Raw genomic sequence first — 14,565 nt, 5'->3', positions numbered from 1 at the left:
CGAGGTTTAAACTCCCCGTTAAACAACCGTGAAGCACGAAGAAGTAAAATCCCCGACAAGCTCTCCAGCTGCTGTGAAGTTGCTGAAACTAAACTCTGAGGAAAACAGGAGAATTTCCCTTCGAAACGTCAACAAATTTGAACATGATTGTGGAGGTATTGTTGGAGACGACCGCAGCTCCTTTCAGGAGGGCGGAGCGGTGAGCGGGGGGGGGGGGGGATTCCTCGCTTAAATGAGATCGGAGATGGTTTACCGTAACGTCACTTCACCGCCTGGCTTCGCGATAATAAACAGACATTCGACCTGAAGCTTTGCCGTGCGTCCAGGTTTTTTGTTTTGTTTTTCTGGTCAGAACAGAAGTGGCTAACGATCTGCGTTCAGAATAAACAAGAGCTGAATTCCAGAAGCCAAAAAACAAGATGACACAAACAGAGGTTAACGGTAAACAATTATTATTATCTTTTTATTTAATTTTTTTACCCCGAAAGAGACCCAGAAACCATAAAGCACTAATGTCGGAGTGACTCATCGCCAAACCGAGTCGCGTCCTCGGCCGTTCGACTTCGCTGACTTATAAGATGTTTACAGCCATGTACGGGCAAAGGTTTGAATTTCTAAGTAATTATGTATTTCCACCTCTGCAAATATTTACAATTATAAGGATCCTACTTGTAAATAAAATACTTCTGGGAGACATCCCACCATAAATTTTTGGTGTCAGAAGAATTACCACGCCGCATGAAATGGAAATCTATCCGCTCCGTATCGTATCATTAAGGAGCTGTTACGTAATAAACAACCACAACACGCGGCCGAGAGCCCGAAACAAATGCAGTCAGCGGGATTACTTCGTCAACGTCCGACTTAATCCCGCGCTGTCGCCCGCTCGAGCGCGCGACGCGATCGGTATTGACGCGAGTCATCCTTCGGGGAGTGGTTGTCACGGCGACAAGATTTCAGAGGCCGCTCCTTCGCCCGGCTTATCCTCTTTAATTGAGAGAGCGGCTCCCGAGTCGGTCGAGGTGTCCGTGTCGGTTTGAGTTGCGTGCGGCGGCAGCTGTCAGGCGACGCCGCGTTTGACAGTCAACAACTCCGCCGGGACCGAAGTGGCTTTTTTGTCTTCGAATGCCATTAGCTCCCGCCTTGAGACGCAGCGAGAGGAACATATTTGTTTTTGAATATCGAGCCAGCTGCTGTGTTTTTTTCTTTCTGAGCTAAAAAAAAAAAAAAAAGTGCCTTCTGTTAACGCACACGGTTGCATTTCAATAGCATTGTTTTCCCCCCACGAAGAGAGGAAGCAGGCCAAGCCACAAGGCTGCACCGGTGTGTGTGTGTGTGTGTGTGTGTGTGTGTGTGTGTGTGTGTGTGTGTGTGTGTGTGTGTGTGTGTGTGGAGCACACGCTGCCCTCCTTTCCAGGCGTTTCACTTCTGCGCAGGATGTGAGGTCACAACCTGTTTACAGCCTCGGGAGAACGAACGGCGCTTCTCGTCCGCCGGCGACCTTTGACCTCCGGCGGCGTTTGTCGCCGAACGCAACGGGGACGGACCGCGAGACGTGGGGACACTGTTGCTGCAGCTAATCCTTAGTAAGCGCAGAGAAAAGACACCCCGCGACCTCCCCCCCCCACCCCCACTTTTTTTTTTTAAATTTTTTTTTTACTGAAGACCTAAACTGCACTTAAAGAAAAACAGAGGCCCCGCTGACGCTCCTCCGTGGAAACCTCAAACAGAGACACCCCCCCGCCGCCCCCCCCCCCTGTTTTTTTTCACATCTTCCCCGCCGTATCACTTCTCACAGCGTCCGTGCGCCTCCGTCCAGCCGCGGCGGCGTGCCTTCCTTCACCGCTATCACATAACCCCCTGGCAGCTGTTAACCCCCCCTCCCCCTCCCCCGGCCTCCCCTCCTCCCCTCCTCCTCCAAACCTCCTCTCCGACGTGTAAATAGTTCAGATCTATCCTGTTTCATCGCGTGGGGCTGACAGATTTAGTCGAGGAACACTATATCGTGGAAGGTATGCAAATGTATGTAAATGACAGTTGTTTCGCATAGTTTCGGTCGGGGCGAGACATTCTCCGGCGTCGTACGACGGCGGCCGCTAAATAACAGCACGAGTACGTCGTCGGGTTTCCGATTCTTAAATTTCCGCACCTGAAATAGTAGGAAATACGTACAATATAACCTCCATCCCTTTCTTCTTCTTCTTCTTCTTCTTTTTTTTATGGAGCGAGTGACTCAACGGGAGAGGAATGCTCTCCGAGAGTGCTGAGACACGCCAGCGTCTCCTCCGAAAAACGCTCTTTGCCGGGTCCTGGCAGAGCCCGAGGGGGGAAGGAGCGTCGGGGTCGATGGCTTTTCGGCGACTTCAGCCGAGGGGCCGGGTGTCGACCTCGTGCAGCTGTACGGCCGACGGCGAGGAAATATGCCTGAATCTGGCAGCGCTCTACGACCGATGACATCATGTTACCGTTGGAAAGAGAGCTGGTGGAAATTTGCAGCGGGAAGTCAGCTGCCTACCGGTGGCTCGCCATGCGCTGCGGTTACACAAGTATTTTTTTCCGTTGGCAAATCCCGTCCCCGTTCCCTTTATTCTTTTATTATTTTTTGCAGTAGTTCTTCAGATAAATTTTATTATTTTTAAGGGCTGCACTAACCACAGCCTTTTTTTTTAAATTTTTGTTTTTGCCTCTTGCGTTGGAAGACATTCAAAGGGTTCAGCCGTAATGCCGCCAGTGTCCATGAAACAAATCCAGCCAGTACAATGTTCATCAATGCTGACTGACATTTAAAAACACGTTGAAGTTACAGTTTACGTCCGCCATCACAGAAAATGCACCGCGGTCGTCGCCGAGCCTAAAGAGCTGTAGTTTTGCAGATTAGGGCCGAAACGGATAAGGCAATCAAGGCACTACCCCGGTCTGAAGTTTGTGAATAATCTTATTTCAGGGGTTAATCTGGGGTCACTCAGGAGAGAAAACCACAACGACCTGAACGTGTTCTCGCGGTGATTACAAAGCCGTCGGGTTTATGAATGGCCGTCATGAAAAGTTTGGATTTTTGCTGGCGCCATCTTCGCTAGTTCGGAGCAGTTTGGAGCCAAGAAGTGACCATATTTGGACGAGCGGTGGATCTGACTCGACCTGATTGGAAACCCGACGATACTACGTCCCGCCCACCGATAGCTAAAATCTGACTGCAGCGCAGGCCTGTCAATCAACACGGCTTTTTTTATTTTCAAATTAATGACGGGATTATTTTTCGATGGACCGCCAGAAAACTAATAAGAAGGAGGGACTTTAGCGAACAAAAACCTTCATAACATGTAGACATTTTTTTTTGGACAAGTTGAATGGGAGTCGATGGAGCCGGACGCTTTTTGGAGCCAACACCTAGTGGCGCTCGGCGGTACCGCAGCTTAACGCACTCCCGCATCAGCCGGACGTTACGTCCACTTTTATAATCCAGTCTACGATGACGACTCCACATCGCTGGCATTCACCTCACGCCAATAACTCATCAACACTCAAACCGCTGCATGCTTTCACAGTGGGGGAACTTTTGCTGCGGCTAGAAAATTGTTTTCGAAGCAACTGCCACTCATCAAGTGTGTGCGTGTGTGTACACTATATTTGATTCATATTGGTTATTACTGCACATGAGGAGAAGTAGTTTGGCTCCCTCAATCAGTAAAGAAAATAGTGGACTTTGTGGTACCGTGTTTCCATGAGGCGGTTTCTAGTCACTAAACTCTGGGGAGGTATGGAAGCTAAGCCCGTTATGATAACTCCGTCGCCACGGCCGAGGCTTTTTTTTTCCCTCCACGGGACGACATCAGACTGATGGTATTGAGATAAGCGCGCTTTCATCCTCCGAGCGGCCGTTACACAATGAGGGCCGAAGTGGAAACGACACTGGTGTCAGCGCACCTCGTTTTCTCTCGCGGAGCAACTCAACCCGTCGGGGTGGGGGGGGGCTCAAAACGCTCCGGCCCCGTGAGGAATCCTCCCTTTGCTTTAATTGAAAATAGAAACACCATTTTTTTTTTCCCCATTTAATTAAACGCAGCACATTTCCCCTTCAGATCTGGGAACGAGACAGTCGGGGCAGCGACGACCAAAAAGAGAGCCCTCTGTTAAGACGTTTCACAATAATCCTTAAAAGCGGTTGTGAAAACTGGCACCGGGAACGACTGCTAAAATTTCACTGCTGCATCCGAGACCAGATCTAAGAGCTCTGCTTCCTCGCGGGTCACGTTTTCGGGGAACCACAGAATAACCCCCTCACGGAAAATGGAAACAACAAGCTTTCCGAACCCGGAGGCTAAAGTGGAACAGCTGACCATCTGTCGCCCCCTCTGCCCATCGAAAGAGATCCACAGACAGTTTTTTTTCCCCCCGGTAAGCCTCTCAACTCAGAAAGCATCGTCTCGCGTAAACATATGGCGAGGTCTAAGCACCTTATTAGTGTCCATTACCACCGGACAAATCACATTAACCTCCAAGAAGGTGGCGTGGCCATACTTTCGGAACCGGAGGGGGTACAAATACATGTGTTAATGACAATTAAGCTGTGTTTTCTGACTGCTTGCAGCTGCTACGAGACTGGACACCGCTGCGAGAGCCCCCTGGTGAGGGAGGGGTGATGGGGGTGAGGTGGGGGGGGGGACTTGAAGGGAAACAGCAGCACCCACCTCCTGGGAATGGGCTGCCAGTCGACCCCGAGTCTCTCGGCCTAAGCCGCGCTAAGAAGCAGGTTTGATTGTCTCTGCTGGCACAAGAGATAATCTCTTCCCTTCAATATATGACCGAGTGACGTTTTTACCGAAAACTCGGAACGAAGCCTCCTCGCACAGGAAGAGGGGGTGTCCAAACAAACCGGGGGTTCATTAAACCGGGAAGTCCAGGACAGGTTGACTTAAGGAGGAGGGAAGACGGATTGAATGTGTAAATTTATGAGACAGCCCATCTGTAGCCCGAAGCTTAAGGCTAAACGGTTAATTACGGTTTTATGGACTGCGGCTAGATTGTGCTCTTAAGGGACAGCGTAAATAAAACACATCATTACTCAGGGGGAAGGGGGGAGGGGGGGAAGACGAGGGGAGAGCGAGGGAGAGGGAATTGGCCGCGGACGAGGCAAAATTGACATTTTTCTGCCTCTGAGAACCTGTTGCTTTGCGACAAAGCTTCTTTTAATGCGGCCCCGGTCCGGCAAACCCCCGTGAAAGGGCCCGAGTGCAGGGTGCAGAGCCGTCCCGCTGCACGGTTTGCCAAACACGACGGAGCAAACAGAGGTTTTCTCACAGTGAACAAGCGACAGAGTGAAAGGGATATCGCAGCAGAGCACTCAGAAGCCGCTTCCCCCGAGTATACAGAGGAGAGGGAGAGGGAATATTTCTAATAATCTCAGAGGCATTCATCAGATTAAACCTAAAATGTTATGCAGCGCGCCAGTTATTTATGGAGTGCTGCGTCTGAATGCTTTTTGTGCATAATTTTCTTCCCCATATGTTACAGATAAGGGAGTTTGGCTGGTTTACAAAAAGCACATCAACAGACACACAGTTGCTGCTTTTTATTTCCTCATATTTTAGGGGCCTGTGGTGCAATTTAATGAAGTGATTTTTGCCTTTTTGTGTTTTTTTGTTTTTTATTGCACGGCTTCTTTTATTTGCTGTGTTGTTTGGATATTTAGAAAGAAAAAAAAAAACAATCCAGTGCCCGGATCTGCAGACCATTCAGCGACATCATTTTATGGTGACATGGCAAAATCCAACAGATCACAACCGGCGCGAGATGTGGAACACTTACAGTATAACTCGTAATACGACTCTATAATGTTCATACGCGGGCCGTATAAAGATGAAAATATGACTTGGGGAAAAGTGTTTAAGAGCGAAAGCGTGCACTCGGACACACGTTACATACTTCTGAGTGTTTTGAGGGCGAGGTTATGAACCGCTACGGCGAGTTATGAGGCAATTATTGTTGTGAGAAAACAAACCGGAGTCCTGAGAGAAACAGCGAATAAACATCATAAAAAAAAGAAAAAAGAAGTGCATCTCGCCAAGGCTGAGGCACTAATCATCCAACCCACACCAACCTTTTTTAATAACCTCCTCCCTCCCTCCTCCTCGTTACTTACCAAAGCTATTTACAAAACACACTCAGATCCAGCGATTGTTCGAGTGGAAAAAAAAAATTAAAACAGGAAAAAAAACTCGGCGAGACCACGTTGTTACCGCAAAGTTTTTTTTAGTTTTTTTTTTTTTTTTTTAAGAGCCCGCTCCAGAATGTTCCTGCTCTCTGAAAGTTCATTTGAGGAACCTGATATGTTATTTGGATGAAAAGTATTGCGTTGCTTGCTAGACTGGTTGAAAACTTCAGAACGAGGAGCCTCGTTAAAGGTTTATTGTGGCAAAACGTCCGGACGGCGATGGAGCGGTCGACCGGACGAGTTTTAACGTCGGTGTTCGTGTTCGCTTCGTATGACGGAGATTTATAGACAACGGCTGGGATTAAATTGGATTTGTAGTTCCTGTTTAAATCCTGATGACAGCCCCCGGAGACTGACGGATCAACTGATCAAGTCAGAGGAAATAAAATAAAAAAATAAATAAAAAAAAAAAACCTCCAGAAGACTGGAGGGTTTACACACCAAATTCATGGGAGCCATTTCGGGGAAATAAAAGATCCTGCTCTTAAATAGGGGATGGTCATTAAAATTCTTTATCTGCTAAGCGGTTGTTTAGCCCCCGCTCCCTCCACCAGCCAAAAGACCCACATACAAACACTGTGGAGCGACGGAGCTGCAGGGCTGGATGTGAAAGACGTGGGATTTCTATGCGACCGTATTGGCCATTAAGAAGGCATGGGCCGAGGGATTTACTGTGCCTTCTCTTTAATAAATGTGGTCAAACGTTGTGCATGTCAATGTGTGCCCCCCCCCCCCCCCCCCCCCCCGCCCCCCCACCCGAGGACACTCTCACCACCACATGCAGACTCGGGAAGCAACACACTGATACAAAACGCACAAACACACACACACACACACACACCGAACACAAATATATAAACGCACGTGGAATAAACGCATGTGCATCCATGCGCTGACTTCTGAGTCCATACACGAGACAAAACGGTTTTATCTCCTCAGTGCAATCTTAATTTTACTTTTACTGAAATTAAATCCTTCACTTGAAGTTAAATCTGTTTTTTTTTTTTTTTTTCAAACTTAACTTGCATACTTTCATTTGGATTTGTTTCTTTGAAGGATGTAAACATACGTGTCTGTTTATATTTCATATGTCTATTTACTGTTGTCTTTGTGAGTACATTGTGAACGTGTGGAACACACCTGGCCAATAAAGGTGATTCTGATCTGTATTGAGCTGTCAAAAACCAAGGCGGGCACATGAAACACAAGATTAGCTAATAACAAATATCTCATTTTATCTGCACAACTAGTCAACTCAGAAATGCAGCAAACAAACTTTCCATGAACAAGAAAATAAAGAGGGGAAAAAAAAAAAAAAAAAGAAATATGTCAGATTTCTTCTCAACCTTGTAAAACACCTTTTTTTGGGAGGCTGAGCTGGAATTTTCAAATAATTGCGGAGGTTTTTTGCCAAATTGTGCTGGAATTCTCCCAAAGCCAGAACCAATAAAGAGAAACCAGCAGCCGGTGAGCTCCTTTTGTTTCCGTCAATTTCATGGCAGATTTAGCAGTTAGCACAACGGAGAGGTTTCCTGTAGCTCTCAATGAGTTTACCTTCACCGACAATACGTCCAGAGAGGAGGGGAGCACGATGCAGAGACAATGATGTATTTAAAATGCACTTTGATTTTGTGCATACAGTATGCCTATGCTCTTATTTTGACATCTGATGTGGTCGAGGTCTATATTAGTCACAGACACATCTGCATCATTTTTAAGATACTTTTTTTTTTTTTGGAGTAACTTTTTGCTCCATGGTTTTCTAAGTTCAATAAATAATTGAAATAGGTGAGAATATTTCTGTGATGTGCAGCATGATTATTATCAAAGAAGGTCATTACATATTTATTCCTTTATCAGGTAGATAAAAATAAATTTAAAAAAAAAAATCCCTTTTTTTCTAATTACCGCAATTTTACCGCATTAAACTCACTTTAAACTCAACAAATTACATCGCAATTTTTCAGAACAAAAATAAATAAATTGCAAAGTCTGATAAACTCCAGAAGGACTGATTAAAGCACACAATTATCTATTTTGTGTCATGGTGAAGTCTTTGTAGGGGACAGTGAGTGCACCAAACACGACGAAGCAGCATGTTTTTGACAAACAGATAATCTAAAATCTTTACTTCTCCAGACTGAAGCCTCTGGATGATGAATCCTCCTTTTCTGTCTTTTACATGGTGTTTTCGGGATGAAACGAGTCAAATAGGGCAGCACAGGAAGACAAAGGCGGACTTTAACATGTTGAGATGAATGCCTTGCGGTTGAAAATGGGTCACGGTAGACGGCAGACTCGGAGACATGTCTGCCCCCATCCACCTTCTCAGAAAAAAAAATTGTCCTGCCAGATAGCGCCGCCTGGGAGAACCATTTCCCCCCGCCGTCTCAGCCGAGGCCTCAAAAATGTGAGAAAACGCTGCCGGGCAATTTGGCCTGTACTATGATTATGGTTTTTTTTTTTTTTTTATATATTTTGATATTCTAACCCCCAAATCCCTCTTTTCTGCCTCAACACTGTACTGAAACGGCCTGTCAAAATATTTTGGAATTGTTTGTCAGGGCTCTAAATATGGAGCTCTGGTGAAGCGTACAAGAAGAGATCGAAGCCTAATTAGTATGTTCGCTTGTTGGGCAACTTTGTCTGTGTGGCACAGACCTCCAAACAGCACACGGAGCCAGAAAAACCTCCACCAAAAAAATTCTTCAATTTGCTTTAGTTATGATCCGATTATCAGAAAATGGGCTCTTCGGGCTTATGATTTATGGAGTCTTTTAATATGAAAAATGTACTCAAAAAGGCTCTTTTTTCCCCCCTCTTATAAATATCAAGTTAATCAAATGAAACGGTAACGCATGTCCTTCCAAAGTCTTCTTTCACAAGTCGAAGTGTCGAACATTTTTCAAAACAACACTCTCTGTGCAGCATCGTCCCAATTCTCACATAAAGTCTGTGCACGGTCAAAAATACACAGCGTTATGAACGGTCACATGGTCAGTCCAGGAATGAAACAGAACCAACCCTCAAGACCGTGACGGCCGTGCCAGAGAGCAGCTCGGGGGGGGCAAACATATACTTAACTGGGATACCATGTGATTTGGCTGCAGCCCGGGATACGCATGTACTCCTTTAACTACACATTAACTGGCCTCCATGCAATAACAAGTTAACCTTTTATCTGGCTATAACGAGCTCTACCGCCGTATCCAAATAAACAGAGGATGCTATTGAATCGGAGCCAGCGAGAGGGAAGGACTTCTGTGGAAGAGGTCAAAAAACACCCCCCCACCCAAACAAAAAAACCCAAAAAACACCCGCTATTTTGAAAGCTAAAAACTCTCCGCGGTGTTTAAGTTATCATGCCACACCAAAGGAGCTCTGTGCACGCTGTGAAATCAAAATGCTGTTTGTTGACATTTCTGTTGGTTCGTGAAAATATCCTTTCTCAGATCAGCGTGTGGAGACTCATTTACACAACAAGTTTGGAGCTTTTGCTAAAACTCAACAGCGCCCACCGAAGGACGCATGTGGCGACGCCATCAGCAGCTCCGGACCGACGTCCGGTGCTCCCGTACCTGAGTCGGTGGCGGTGATCAGCAGGACGTATTTCCCCTGAGCCTCCCGGTCCAGCGTCTGCGTCAGGCTCAGCTGACCGCTGGACGACAGGCTGAAGGCGCCCTCGTCGTTCCCGCCGCTGAGCATGTAGCTGAGCTGACCGTTGGCGCCCTGGTCGTCGTCCCTGGCAACCACCTGGAAAACAGAAAATATATATATATAAAAAACAACAAAAAAAACACATGAACTCAAGGTACTTTAGTGTTTTGAGTTTACATATCAGAGGGAAATGTTGTCCTTTTTACTCAATTACAAGTTATTTGGCAGATAAAGATTAAAATTACAATTTTCATTATTATACGGTGAATTAAATTTCAAAAATGAGCTCATCTGTAGCCGGCTACATCATTAAACTGGTGCTTACATATTAAGGCATCAGTAATAATATCGATTCTGCATCTTTAGTGAGTGCTTTAAAGTACTTTTTGCTGATAGTACTTACATACTTTTACTTCATTGAAGTTTTGAAAGCAGAGTATTAACAAAGTATATTTAAACTGTGGTACTGCCTCTTGTGAGTAAGAAAGCATTTTGAGTATTTCCATTATACTTATTACACTTTTGGACTATTAACACTGATGCATTAAAGTGTAATCAACTATTTCATGTTGTCATGGTGGGGCTGATATTAATCATTTTGCAAACTGTTGAGTCATCAAATGTTATTGATCATGTTCCGTATGTAATTTTTTAAAAAAAAATTTTTTATTAAAAAGCAAACTATAATTACTTCAACTGACACAATGGAGCTTTTCATTTCATTTTGCATTAAAAAAAAAAAATCAATCCAACATGCTCTCGGTTTTTGGCCTCTGCAGTCCTGCTTGTAGTGTTATGACAAGCAGCTTGTGTTGGCAAACTGAAGATATTAATGTGCAGCTGACATCACAGAGTGGAGTTGATGACAAGAACAGACACAGGACTCTTCTGTACTCACTCCTCAGGATAATAAACAACCATAAAAGTTACATCAAGACAAATATCTTGAAATGATTCTTTGGTACAGGCCCCTTTGTCAATATACTTCCACCACATCAAACTTGTGTTTTTCGGGTCCATTTAAATGAACTTGATTTGACACCTCAGTGTAATAACCACACAGATTAGTTGACAGGTGACGTCGGGGAGGAGACACCGAGCCCATAACCTCGGCGACATCTCCCGAAGGTACAAAAACGGTCTTCGCAAATTACCAGGTTTCCTCTTCTTCTTTTTTTTTCTTTTTTTTTTAATCCCCCGATGGAGTTTAGTTGAGCACCTTCATTTAAATGGGAGTCACCCAGCGTCACCGCTGTCCTCGCCGAGCCGTCCCAGCGAAGCAGCCGAGTGGTTAATCACCGGCACCGTGACGGCGAAGGTAATTATCGAGGGGAGGAAGATCATTACTTATTCACTTTGTCCAATCGGACTTCACCAGGAATTCCACAAAAAAAGTCACAAACGTGTCCTCGACTCGTCCTCCACTCCGGGCCGCCGCGAGGATTCGGCGCCCACGTTTATTTAATGCTTTCCGAATACGATTTTTTTTTTTTTTTTTTTCTCGCCCTGTGCCCAAATGCATCGTGGGCTTTTGCAGCACTTCCTGGCCGTGCGCGCCCGCAGTCAGCGCTCAGACTTAAACTCTTGTGTGGTACGTCTGGATCTTTTCCCACCACATACCCTCATTTCCTGAAAAGGTACACACGAGAAAGAAAATGGAACCGCTCTGTCATTGGAAATCAGTGTTTCCCCCCTCCATTATTTCCTTTCTACGTATGGCTCATTTAGTCGTCAGGCTGGTTCGTGTGTTTAATTGCCTCGTCATGCAATTTAGCCGAGTTTCATATTTCGGTGAAACCCTAATTGAGCAGAGCAAATTGCAGTCATATATCATTTCTTTTATCATCTCGGTCAGGTACCCGTCCTGGCCAAATAGGACCACCGTGCTGAGCGGTTCAATGCACCGATACCGCTCACATACCTGCACTTATTAGGTTAGTATTACTACAAATCTGGTTAAGGCATTAGCTTGTTTAAGGTCTTAGGACTGTCATTCAAAACGCAACCCGTCTGTGAATGTTAATTGTGTCCTACACTGTTTAAATTTCAATGAAAAAAAAAACAAACACCGACCTGCAGAATGTTCCTCGGCAGGTTCTCGAGGTTCTCCTGAACGTTGACGGCGTAAGGAGAGAGCTCGAACACGGGCGAGCAGTCGTTCACGTCCAGTAGGACGACGTTGACCGTCGCCCGGTCCACCCGGGGGCTGCTGCCGCGGTCTGCGGCTTGGACCACCAGCGAGTAGGACGACCGCGCCTCGCGGTCCAGCTGCTTGGCGACTGAAATCACCCCGGTGACCGAGTCGATCCTGAAATCGGAGTTGGCGTTCCCGCCGGAGAAAGAGAAACGTATCTGCCCGTTGGTGCCGTCGTCGGCGTCGCTGGCGAACACCTGGATGACGTCGGTCCCCGTCAGCGTGTTCTCCTCGATCTCGATGTCGTAGATGTTCTGCGAGAAACTCGGCGTGTTGTCGTTGACGTCTAGGACCATCATGGTCACGTCCATGGTCGAAGAGAGACGGGGTTCGCCTTTATCTGTGGCCATGACGGTGAGCGTGTAGTTGGAAAGCTCCTCTCTGTCGAGTTCCCCGATCAGCCGGACGTCTCCGTCGATCGTGCCGATGCTGAACTTGTTACCGAAAGGTCCTCTGAGCGAGTACTCCACGTAGCTGTTGGGCCCGCTGTCGGCATCCGCGGCCTTGGCGGCGAACACCACCGTGTCCACCGGCGTGTTCTCCTGGATGTAGGTCATCTTCTGCGAGGTGAAGGTCGGCGGGCAGTCGTTGACGTCCAGGAGGATGATGGACACCTGGGCGGTGCTGGTGAAGCGGGTCATGGGAGGCGGGGCCAGGTCGTTGACCGTGACCACCAAGTTGTAGAAAGACTGGGTTTCCCTGTCCAAGGCCTTCTTGGTCTGGAGGACGCCTTCCTTGGTGACGACAAAGTGGCCCTGGGGATCGCCAGACGCAATTTTGTAGAGGAGCTGAGCGTTTGGGCCTGAAAGACACGCCAACGGGGAGATCATTAAAAGACAAACGCTACACGTCATTTATGGCGACCTTTTAAAGCCACATTAGATAAACCAGTCCAATGCCCGTTAAAATAGCCTGTTTGGCGGTATTGATTCCTTGCTGTGACCAGTCCGCTGAGGACGTAGGTACGGACACGCTCGACAACGTCACGACAAATTGTATTTTATTTCATCTCATTTGATTTTGGCTCGTGCGAAAGTTAAAGTGAAGCACGTGGCCGCTGCTCCTCAATGTTTTCACTTCCACGTTCGATATTAATAATAATATCGGACAGAAAGGCCCAACCTCGAGTCCTCGGAGTCACACCTGCTGAGTTCGAAGGAGGCGGGACATCGGAGGGACGTGGAGGACAAACAGACAGACGGAGATTTCTGAAACCGTTCCGGGAGATTACAACGACGCAAACAAACGATCTGCTCTCTGAGAGTTTAAACTCAAGCTTGACAGAACTATTTAATATGACCCTGAATAACAAAAAGCAAACGGATAACAAGCAGAACACGGTGCGGCGGAGGTCGGATGCTGAACGGCGTCTATTGTTCCACATCTAATCGTTCGATATTCTGTACTGTGTTGGATCGAGGCTCTTTATGCGCGTTATCAACATCCATTTCCGCAAATTGTGGACACACAACAGCTGGCTTGCTTCTTTTGTCCGCCGAGCGGACGGTCCATTCATGCAGCGTGACGGATTGCTGTCGAAAGAGAAACACCGCTGCAAACCACTTCCCTCAACTGACAACAAAAAATGACGGAAAACCCCTCGCGATCGAAGCGTTTATTTAAATGACATAATAACTGCACGATGACTGAGCGGATGGATGCAGCAAAACTATCTATCCTTGAAATCTGGCCTCATCCGCAGAAATGCCCTGCAAAAGAGGGGGGCGAGGGGGGGGAAGGAGGGGGTTAAAATGAGCTTAAATTGAGCGTCTGTGATACAACTCAACGGGGTATTCATGTGGAAAACATCGGCACCTTCCCACACTCCGGAGTGTATTTACAGTACACAAGTAATCCCCTATCAAAAGCCGGAGAGCCGCTTCCATCCGAGTTTAGGCTACACCGTCCGGAGACAAACGTCCGGGGGTCGAGAGGGGGGGGGGGGGTCAGGGCTTAGGAAGTGCTAACAATGGCGGCGTTTTATTTTGACAGTGGAAAAACGGGCAGCTATATATCTGGGAGGACGGCGCGGTCAGATCATGTGGACGGCGGAGAGGAGAAGCCAGACTCCGGTTGAGAACCAGGCAGCGCGTTTTCCCAGGAATGTAGGTCACAATAACCACATTAGGCCCGGCCGAAGCGGTAATTACAGCGGTGGAGCGCAGCGGTGGCTGTTCGAACACCGCACGGCACTTCACAAAACACGAGAAAAAGCCGCCACCTGAAAATTCGGAAAATAACTCCACGGCCACTTAATCACACGTTGAAGACGTTGTATTTCATCGAATCGTTCACGCGCGGCTCAAAACTAAAAAAAAAAAAAAAAAAAAAGAAACATTAAATGTAGGCTTGAGAGCTTCTCTGTAACCGACTGTCATAACACAGTGACAGGCTGACATTAAATTAATCTTCTGTGGCCAAATCACGCTTGATTTACGCACTATGATACTTCTTAAAACGTTCACGCCGAGCTGGTTTTCCTTAAACATATTAACACGTCAGA

The 14,565-nt window shown here is 46.8% G+C and overlaps 1 protein-coding gene across 1 annotated transcript in view; it reads right to left on the bottom strand.

The window, feature by feature from the left end:
* fat4 (FAT atypical cadherin 4) overlaps positions 1 to 14,565 on the bottom strand; it is a 104,932-nt gene that overhangs the window by 29,409 nt on the left and 60,958 nt on the right. The window contains exons 5-6 of the mRNA XM_069716515.1: positions 11,942 to 12,864; positions 9,790 to 9,964 (exon numbers count right to left, since the gene is read on the bottom strand). Coding sequence (XP_069572616.1) covers positions 9,790 to 9,964; positions 11,942 to 12,864 — 1,098 coding nt within the window. The remainder of the gene's footprint in view (positions 1 to 9,789; positions 9,965 to 11,941; positions 12,865 to 14,565) is intronic.

Source organism: Brachyistius frenatus, unplaced genomic scaffold (assembly GCF_029030835.1).
Source record: "Brachyistius frenatus isolate BFR_SWC_R1_liver_20210118 unplaced genomic scaffold, ASM2903083v1 Contig_158, whole genome shotgun sequence".
NCBI lineage: Eukaryota > Metazoa > Chordata > Actinopteri > Embiotocidae > Brachyistius > Brachyistius frenatus.
This window is presented reverse-complemented; position numbering and strand designations above follow the sequence as displayed.